Raw genomic sequence first — 10699 nt, 5'->3', positions numbered from 1 at the left:
CTATAAGATCTTTGGTTTACAGTGAATACAGATTAGAACATTCATAAATCCAACCTATCACCAGGATGCATCTAACATACATTAACCACTCCCCACTGAGTTTATTATAAATTACGCAAGAACGTTTCACATCATTTAGTGTGTGATTGCACAAGGAGAAAGATGAAACGATTGTACAATCTGTATGTTTTGCTAATTGTCATCTTTCTAAGTCCAGCCTGTAAGTAACAAAATAAGAAATATTTAACATTGTATTCATGTTATAATTTATTTCAGTAAAGGTGTTACTTGTAAGTGGTGATGTTCCCATGTTTCTGCTGCACTTGCTTCCTATGTGGTCCAAGTTGCAGTTTAGGAGTGCTGATAAAGGAACAGGTATTGCTCATTTCTAACAGCATTTGAGAAGATGGTAGTGAGACACTTGTTTGAGGTGCTGAAAACATTTGTTGAAGTTATGTCTACAGTGCAGAAATATGTGGATTTAGACCTTGTGAAGAAGTAAGCATGGCAATATATTTGCAAATCCAGGATGGTGTGTGATTTGGAATGAACATATAATACTGCTCTTGCTGCATTCATCCTCTTTGCTGGTAGGAGGTCAGAACTTTAAGATCTGCTGTTGGAAATAAACGGACCTTGCAAAAGTTACAATCTGCAGGCACAATGAGTCACTGGTGGAGGGAGTGTATGACTGGGGGGTTGGATCGCCTATGAATCAAGTCTGTTCTTTTCCTGGAAGGTGCCATGATCTTTGACTGTTGTTGGAATATTTGTGCTCCAAGCAAGTTGAGAGCCTAATAACCCGTTCCCGACTTGTTGATGGCAGAAAGGAACTGGGAGATTGTGAACTGTGAGGAGGATACTATGAGAATGCAGGGTGACTTGGACAAGTTGGGTGAGTGGATAAATGTGAGGTTATCCACTTTAGTAGCAAAAACAGGATGGCAGATTATTATCTAAATGGAGTCAAGTTGGGAAAAGAGGAAGTACAACAGGATCTGGGGCTCCTTGTTCAACAGTCAATGAAAGCATGCAGGTACAGCAGGCAGTGAAGAGAGCGAATGGCATGTTGGCCTTTATAACAAGAGGAGTTGAGTATAGTAGCAAAGAGGTCCTTCTGCAGCTGTACAGGGCCCTAGTGAGACCACAACTGGAGTATTGTGTGCAGTTTTGGTCACCTAATTTGAGGAAGGACATTCTTACTATTGAGGGAGTGCAGCATAGGTTTACAAGATTATTTCTCGGGATGGCGGGACTGTCATATGCTGAGAGAATGGAGCAGCTGGGCTTGTATACTCTGGAATTTAGAAGGTTAAGAGGGGATCTTATTGTCACATATAAGATTATAAAGGGTTTGGACACGCCAGAGGCAGGAAACATGTTCCGATGTCCAGAAACAGAGGCCACAGTTTAAGAATAAGGGGTAAGCCATTAGAACGGAGACGAGAAAACACTTTTTCTCACAGAGGCCGGTTCTCTGGATACTTTCAAGAGACAGCAAGATAGAGCTCTTAAAGATTGCGGAGTCAGGGGTTATGGGGAGAAGACAGGAATGGGGTACTGATTGGGAATGATTAGTCATGATCACATTGAATGGTGGTGCTGGCTCGAAGGGCCAAATGGTCCACTCCTCCACCTATTGTCTATTGTCTATTGTCTATTGTCTATTAAGTTTGATTGAGCTTTTGTAGAGTAAGATATTTACTGAACTGTGCAACAAAGACATTTCATTGCACCTATGTACATGTGACAATAAAGTACAGTTGGACCATTAGTCTAACGTTCAGCCTCTGAGTCTTACCCTTATAACCATAATATTTACAATTTGGTTTCTGGTTCTGCCACTGAATTTCAAAGAGAAACCGTAACGTTCCGTCTTCACAGACTTGGTCATTGCCAAACGCTCGTGTGGTGAAATGCAATTTGCCACTTGTCAGTCCAAAGCTGTGTGCTATAAAATTCTTGATGAGTACGAGTACAGACTATGTCATTGCATGAAGAAGGGGAATTCAACTCCACCTTTCTTAATCATCAGTGGATAATGTAATGAAATCTCACTTCAACTCTTTTGGAAAATTCTACTTATATTATTGGTTACATAACATATCGTTCAATTAATCTTGTAAAGATCTATTCAGAATAATTCATCGATCATTTTATCCATAATCTTGTTAGGGGTGGACAATAAATGCTGGCTTTGTCAGTTATCTTCAGAGCCTGCATATGAAAAAACAATGTTCAATATCAATATCTTTTATTTGTTCCAGATCATGGAGATGAAATTATTGGTGGTCATGACGCTGTACCTCATTCAAGACCCTATATGGCATCCCTCCAAAAGTTTGATGAGTTGAAAAAGCAATATGAACATGATTGTGGAGGGGCTTTGATCAACCGTAAATGGGTTCTAACTGCAGCTCACTGTAAAACGTAAGCTCTACTGTGTATGAATGAAAAGTTACTTTAATTTGTGATCAGTTCCTAATCCTAGCCTGTGTGGAATTATCACGTTCCACTGTTTGGTCATGTCTTCATTAATATGTAGATCACCAGGTTAATGCATTTTTTGTGTTAGAAAGACTCAATTTGAATGGTCACTTATGCGATACCTATTTCAGCCCCATGATTTCAGTACTTTAAGGGTATTACTTACAAGCAATTTGTTTTGATGGGTACATTAATGACTTTTAATTAAGAGCAAAGTCTTGGCTTATCATTGGGTACGGATCACCCCTTGGAAGTTGCACATTAGTTAACTACTGAATATGGTGTGGTGTATATATATATATATATATATATTTCTTACATTTCCACAAATTTCAATATTTAATGGTTGGCTTCCTGATGAATTTCTGAAAATTGCCTTTTAAAAAAAAAAGTGTAATATGTTTATTTTTGCTTGGCAGCGAAGTAGGCACCATTGGTGGAAAACGGAAGCTTCAAGTGGTTCTTGGTGCACATTCTCTTTCGCGATACGAGTCGAGTAAACAAATATTTCATATCAAGAGACAGATACCCCATCCAGAATTCAGTCGTATTACGGGGGAAAATGACATCAAGCTGCTGGAAGTATGAATTTTCTTTCTCATCTGTACAGTGCTCTGAACCCTTAATTTGTTCATTAGCAATGTTTAATTTCACAAAAGAATATGTCTTCGATGTCTTGGGGGAATGATTTTTCAGATTACTTACGGTGATATCTAGGATGCCGTTTGGCACAGGGGAAACCAGAGTTAACCTTGTCCTCCTCCTTTAGGCATGTCAGGAAGTTTTTCAACAAGGATCATTAGAATGATCATTTGATGCTTTTTTCCCCCCTACTTTTAGTCTACCACAACCTGACCAGGTGTAGGATGTAGCACATAGAACAGCATTGCACAGGAACAGGTCGTTTGGTGCCGGACATGGTACCTACTTAAACTAAACCATTTTAACTGCACATGCTCCATATAACCATATAACCATATAACAATTTACAGCACGGAAACAGGCCATCTCGACCCTTCTAGTCCGTGCCGAAAACATAATCTCCCCTAGTCCCATATACCTGCGCTCAGACCATAACCCTCCATTCCTTTCCCATCCATATAACTATCCAATTTATTTTTAAATGATAAAAACGAACCTGCCTCCACCACCTTCACTGGAAGCTCATTCCACACAGCTACCACTCTCTGAGTAAAGAAGTTCCCCGTCATGTTACCCCTAAACTTCAGTCCCTTAATTCACAAGTCATGTCCCCTTGTTTGAATCTTCCCTACTCTCAGTGGGAAAAGCTTTTCCACGTCAACTCTGTCTATCCCTCTCATCATTTTAAAAACCTCTATCAAGTCCCCCCTTAACCTTTTGCGCTCCAAAGAATAAAGCCCTAACTTGTTCAACCTTTCTCTGTAACTTAGTTGCTGAAACCCAGGCAACATTCTAGTAAATATCCCTCCAGTCCCTGCATATCCATGAGTCTGTCTAAAAACACCACTATCATACCTGCATCCACCACCAACCCTTGCACTGTGTTTCATGCACCCACCACTTTCTGTGTAAAATAAACTTGTATTAATCGCAGATGAGATCAGATGTCTCTGTGTGAGTGTGGAGCCTTCTTGGTCTAATGGTGCACTGAACTGATGAGGAAATGTTCCTTTTATAGTCAAGGAAATTTAACATTTAGAATTAAAGTATTGATTGGATAGAAGTTCCTGAAGAAAATTTCTGCATCAACATATCCTGATCTTCAATTGAGATCAAGAAATGTTCTGAATTGCATATCCTTCTTCTTATCTCTATTGCAAGAAAACACCTCCAGTTTCCAGCTGCAGGAGTGTTCCATAGAGCTTGGATCAACTTTGTAATATTAATCTCTAGAATATTCAATTTTTTGCCAACAATCAATCTGCGTTCAGCCTCAGCAGCATCCCAGCAGGAATATGAGCAAGCCACCCCGAGAAGAAAGGAACATATTGTATCACTCACATGTTTTACTCTGCCTTATTGTACAGTTCACTGAAGGCATTGGAAAGAAAAATTATACAAAACAGCCAGCCATGTTTGTTTGAATCAAATTCATTTGATGGAAAATAACTTTTTTTTCCCAGGTGAATTAATTTAAAACAAGACCCATAATATCAGTAACTCAGCAGTTCAAAATGCAAACAAAATGGCGGCAAACAAAATAGTTGCAAACAAAATGCTATTTGAGGAAACAACCTAAAGAAAAGCAAAGCGACACATAGCAAGATTATAAGTATGTTTAAGATCATCTGGCTATAAGGTCATAACTGATAGGTGCAAAATTAGGCCATTCGGCCCGTTAAATTTACTCCGCCATTCAATCATGGCTGATCTATCTCTCCCTCCTAACCCCATTCTCCTGCCTTCTCCCCATGACTCCCGACACCCGCACTAATCAAGAATCTATCTATCTCTGCCTTAAAAATATCCATTGATTTGACTCCACGGCCTGTCATAGAAAATAAATGACATGACAACAGTGCAACTAAATTAATTGTTGACTGCTTTACCATTCTATCTGTAATATGTTCCAGATTAATGACATTCAATCTATATTATTTCTTAATCATCGTTAAATAAGCATCCAAAAAGTGCTGAAAGATTTGGATTCCCAGCTTTATATTTCCATCAATTACTTTGTTCATTTTCAGTCTGATATGATATTTTTAGAGTAAAACAGCCATAGCTAAGTTTGAATAATTAGTTTACTTGTTAACAAAGAAAGATTTAGATAGTGAAGAACCTTGAAGGGATGGCACAATAGTGCAGTTGGGAGAGCTGCTGTTCACATCGCCAGAGGCCTGGTTCATATTCTGACCTCAGGTGCTGTCTTTGTGGAGTTTGCAGGTTTTCCATGGGACCATGTGGGTTTCATCCAGATAGTTTAGTTGATATTTTAATTTAGTTGAGTTTAGTTTCGAGCTACAGTGTAGAAACAGGCCCTTCAGGCCCACTGAGTCCGCACCGACCAGCAATTCCCGCACATTAACACTACACTACACATAATAGGGACAATTTTACATTTACACCAAGCCAATTAACCTACAAATCTGTGCGTCTTTAGAGTGCGGGAGGAAGTCGAAGATCCCGATCCCGGAAAACCCATGCAGGTCACGGGGAGAATGTAAAAATTCCGTACAGACAAGCACCCATAGTCACGATCGTACCCGGGTCTCTGGCGCTGTAGGGCAGCAGCTCTACCATTACGCCACCTTGTCGCCAACCCATTACTTCGTTTTTCCCCCATTTCCCAAAGATGTGTGCATTTGTAGGTTAATTGGCCTCTGTAAATTGCCCCGAGTGTGTAGGGAGTGGCTGCGTAAGTGAGTTAAACTAGCGTGAGTGGGTGATCGATGTGGACTTGGTGAGCTGAAGAGCATTTCCATGCTGAATCTTTCACTCACTCACTCACTCGATCAATCAATCACTCCATCAATTGATCGATCGATCATCCACGACAGTAGCGTATGGCTTTATGAACATCAGCCGCAATAATATTTTCATGTATCACTTGAAGGGTAATTGACATTACATTTTATGGTCAATTTTTCTTGTCTCTTTGATCATCTGAAAAAGTAAAAGAAACATTTCATTCTGCAAAGGACAGAACCTCAGCAAATGAAGTACTTACTGTAAATAGGGAAACTAACAAACCTCTTTTGAATAGAGCAATAGTTTAAGATATTCTTCATTCTTTGAAGATTAAGAATAAATTATTATTGTATCACAGCTGGAGAATAATGCAATGACCAACAATGATGTGAATGTGCTCAAACTACCTGGAGGAATGGTCGATGATCCGAAGCCTGGAACTTCCTGCTTCGTGGCAGGATGGGGAAAAACAAGTAAAGTATTTACATCTGACACACTTCAAGAGGTGACAATAGAAGTAATAGATCGTAAAACATGCAACAGCGAGGACTATTACAATCACAACCCTGAAGTAACCCAGAACATGATCTGTGCTGGTGACAGTGAAGGCAGAGGAGATTCTTGTGCGGTGAGTGTGCTGTGTAGCATTGTTATCAGTAAAATGACCATAAAGCTATCAGAGTGTGTGTAAAAGCCCAAATGGTTCAGTGATGCCTTCTATAGATTGAAACATTCCATCCATTCTCACACTGGCCTTAGCCTGGCATTATGCAGCTTTGTGCAGTGGCAGTATCGTAGCCGATGAGGTTTACCCGAGGCGCGATTATTGCTTATTGAAAAACAAAAGAATAAATCAGGGAAGGTAGTGCATCCGTGGATAACAAGGGAAATCAGGGATAGTATCAAAGCGAAGGATGATGCGTACAAATTAGCCAGAAAAAGCAGCATACCGGAGGACTGGGAGAAATTCAGAGACCAGCAGAGGAGGACAAAGGGCTTAATTAGGAAAGGAAAAATAGATTATGAAAGAAAACTGGCAGGGAACATAAAAACTGACTGCAAAAGTTTTTATAGATATGTGAAAAGAAAGAGATTAGTTAAAACAAATGTAGGTCCCTTGCAGTCAGAAACAGGTGAGTTGATCATGGGGAACAAGGATATGGCGGACCAATTGAATAACTACATTGGTTCCGTCTTCACTAAGGAAGACATAGTGCTGGGGTACCGCAAGGCTCAGTGCTGGGACCCCAGCTATTTACAATATATTAATGATCTGGATGAGGGAATTGAAGGCAATATCTCCAAGTTTGCGGATGACACTAAGCTGGGGGGCAGTGTTAGCTGTGAGGAGGATGCTAGGAGACTGCAAGGTGACTTGGATAGACTGGGTGAGTGGGCAAATGTTTGCAGATGCAGTATAATGTGGATAAATGTGAGGTTATCCATTTTGGTGGCAAAAACAGGAAAGCAGACTATTATCTAAATGGTGGCCGACTAGGAAAAGGGAGATGCAGCGAGACCTGGGTGTCATGGTACACCAGTCATTGAAAGTGGGCATGCAGGTGCAGCAGGCAGTGAAGAAAGCGAATGGTATGTTAGCTTTCATAGCAAAAGGATTTGAGTATATGAACAGGGAGGTTCTACTGCAGTTGTACAGGGTCTTGGTGAGACCACACCTGGAGTATTGCGTACAGTTTTGGTCTCCAAATCTGAGGAAGGACATTATTGCCATAGAGGGAGTGCAGAGAAGGTTCACCAGACTGATTGCTGGGATGTCAGGACTGTCTTATGAAGAAAGACTGGATAGACTTGGTTTATACTCTCTAGAATTTAGGAGATTGAGAGGGGATCTTATAGAAACTTGCAAAATTCTTAAGGGGTTGGACAGGCTAGATGCAGGAAGATTGCTCCCGATCTTGGGTAAGTCCAGGACAAGGGGTCACAGCTTAAGGATAAGGGGGAAATCCTTTAAAACCGAGATGAGAAGAACTTTTTTCACACAGAGAGTGGTGAATCTCTGGAACTCCCTGCCACAGACGGTAGTCGAGGCCAGTTCATTGGCTATATTTAAGAGGGAGTTAGATGTGGCCCTTGTGGCTAAGGGGATCAGAGGGTATGGAGAGAAGGCAGGTACGGGATACTGAGTTGGATGATCAGCCATGATCATATTGAATGGCGGTGCAGGCTCGAAGGGCCGAATGGCCTACTCCTGCACCTAATTTCTATGTTTTTATGTTTCTATTATTGTAGCTTGTTTTTGTAAATGTCTTTTTTTTAATAGCTGAACATTACTATCCTCTCAAGGAAAGTGTTCCACTTAAAGTTTCTTTATGAATTTGATTAGGCACATGTGCTCCAAGTTGTAAAATCACCATCTCCTCAAACCAGCTGGGCACGGGTCATAAATATAGCATTGTGATGTGTTTTCAGACTGAAAGTTGGTGAAATGTTATTTTATCTGACTCTACTGAATTGTCATCTTTATTGTTTTCCCTTCCAGGGTGATTCAGGTGGTCCTTTGCTTTGCAATGGAACATACGTCGGGATTGTGTCCTTTGGCAAAAGATGTGCAGATCCCAAAAAGCCTGGAGTTTACACTTTTGTTTCTAAATACCTTAGTTGGATTTGGAAAACCATTGCCATGCAGGCTTACAATATGACCAATGAAAAGCTGTATTGAGTAATCAGCGCGCTAATTCACTTTGCTTTACTAACTATGATGCTCAATCAATTGGCTTAGATAACCAGCATGCTTCCATCTATATCTGAGTACATTGTGTAACATTTTACCACAAAATGCAATAAAAACTAGAATTGTGAAATCCCCTGTTCGCTGAAGTAAGATTTATGGGTTGTGAAAACAAACTGAATGAATGAATTAATAGTTTATTGTCACATTTTACAAGCCACAGTGAAATGTTTTACTTGTATACCAGAGGTATGCAAATAGTTGCCACATAAAGGTGCTGCCAAAGTTACAAAGTGTCCCACGCCAGGTCCTCCTTTGTTCTCCCCCCTCCCCCTCATTCCAGGTCTGCCTATGTTCACCTAGGAAACTTTACAATGCCCAATTCCAATCCCAGTTGTGGATTGCACACACGAAATGGAAGAGAATGAGAAATAAATGAACGTTGGATGACAATATGACTGGGGAATCAGATGAGAGGACACAAGGAGTTAATACATGGAGTATATTAGAATTACCTTGTAGGTCGCTGAGGAGCAGCAACCAGACCAGCAAGTGAGTGGATTGGCTGAAGGAAGCCTTTCACCGAGGTGAGTATACTTTGGGAGCTTTAAAAAGAGCGCCAAGAGTCAGCCCGGGGTAATTTCTTTGAATGTTGCAGAGAAGCAGCAGCCAGACCAGCGAATGAGTGGATTGGTTGAGACATCCTAATTAGTTGTGTGGATATCAATCAATCAATCAATCAATCAATCAATCAATGAATCAATCAATCAATCAATCAATCAATCAATCAATCAATCAATCAATCAATCAATCAATCAATCAAGCAATCAAGCAATCAATCAATCAATCAATCAATCAATCAATCAATCAATCAATCAATCAATCAATCAGATTTATTCATCACATACACAATAAAGTGCAGTTAAATGAATTTGCCAGCAGCGGTACAATCAAAAAGAACACACAATACACAATAAAATGTAACACAAACATCCACCACAGCATTCTTCACTGTGGTGAAAGGCCCAAAGTACAGTCGGTTGATTTGATTAGATAAAATTAAGTTCAGGTCCAGGGGAGCGGCTTGTTGAGGGGAAGTTCCTTGTTGTGGTAAAGTGTGAGTCTTTGGCTCAAGATTTTTCGGCGTGGAGGCTGAGGCAAGGAGGCTACACTTGAATCTACTGAAGTAATGGCAGACAAGTTGTTACAGTGTCTCCCTTGCTGGATGTGGGAAGTCAGGGACACTGCTGGTGCCTCTGACAACTACTTCTGCGGAAATTGTGTCCAGGTGCAGCTCCTGAAGGACCATGTTATGGACTGGAGCAGCAGCTGGATGACCTCAGGACCATCCGGGAAACCGAGAGTTTCCTGGACAAAACCTACAGTGAGGTTGACACATCGAGGATACAAGTAGAGCACAGGTGGGAGACAATGAGGAAGAGAAGTAATCATGGAATGCAGGAGCCACCGGTGGCTGTATCAATTGAAAACAGGTTCACCCTCTTGGGAGCTGTCGGAGTGGCAGCCAAGGCTGTGACTCCAAACCTGGTGCTGATGCTCAACTGGGAAGAGTGATGCCAGACAGAGCCGTAATGGTGGGGGAATCGATAGTCAGAAGTGCGAGGCAGGAGATTCTGCGGCAGCAGGCGTGACTCCAGGATGGTGTGTGTTGCCTCCCTGGTGCCAGGGTCCAGGGTGACCTGTACAAAAGGGACGTGAGGAAGGAAGGTTTGTTTAAACTGCATGTATTTTAATGCAAGGGGCCTGATGGGTAAGGCAGATGAGCTTAGGGCATGGATTGGTATGAGCGACTGGGACGTTGTAGCCATGACTGAAACCTGGTTAAGGGAGGGGCAGGACTGGCAGCTCAATGTGGAAGGGGGGGATTGCATTGTTGATTAAGGAGGATGTCATGGCTGTGATCAGATGTCACATTACGGACGGTTCGTCTAGTGAGGCTGTATGGGTGGAGCTGAGAAACAAGAATGGGATGATCACCTTGTTGGGGGTGTACTACAGACCCCCGAATAGTCAACGGGAATTAGAAAACAAATATGCCAGGAGATTGCAGACAGCTGCAGGTCAAATAAGGTTATTGTAGTAGGTGATTTTACTTTCCCAATATAGACT

At 41.3% G+C, this 10699-nt stretch overlaps 1 protein-coding gene and 1 non-coding gene across 2 annotated transcripts; both read left to right on the top strand.

Moving 5' to 3' along the window:
* Positions 1–504: 504 nt before the first annotated feature.
* Positions 505–8560, top strand: LOC116982692 (granzyme A-like). The gene is made up of 5 exons (XM_033036096.1): positions 505–532; positions 2268–2430; positions 2907–3069; positions 6239–6508; positions 8381–8560. The coding sequence occupies exons 1-5, from the start codon at positions 505–507 to the stop codon at positions 8558–8560; spliced, it is 804 nt and encodes a 267-aa protein (XP_032891987.1).
* Positions 6653–6737, top strand: LOC116983431. Its single transcript, XR_004414688.1, has one exon. It is a non-coding gene; the product is annotated as a U4 spliceosomal RNA (small nuclear RNA).
* Positions 8561–10699: the final 2139 nt, after the last annotated feature.

Source organism: Amblyraja radiata, chromosome 1 (genome assembly GCF_010909765.2).
Source record: "Amblyraja radiata isolate CabotCenter1 chromosome 1, sAmbRad1.1.pri, whole genome shotgun sequence".
Lineage (NCBI taxonomy): Eukaryota > Metazoa > Chordata > Chondrichthyes > Rajiformes > Rajidae > Amblyraja > Amblyraja radiata.
Note: the sequence above shows the minus strand (reverse complement) of the source record. Positions and strands in the feature narration are given on the sequence as shown.

Excerpts from the sequence above, each read along its gene's own strand:
- LOC116982692 (XM_033036096.1), top strand. The coding sequence starts at position 505 with ATGGCAATATATTTGCAAATCCAGGATG. Across the intron at positions 3,070-6,238 it reads ATGACATCAAGCTGCTGGAA|CTGGAGAATAATGCAATGAC; the intron begins GTATGAATTTTC and ends ATTGTATCACAG. Across the intron at positions 6,509-8,380 it reads GCAGAGGAGATTCTTGTGCG|GGTGATTCAGGTGGTCCTTT; the intron begins GTGAGTGTGCTG and ends TTTCCCTTCCAG.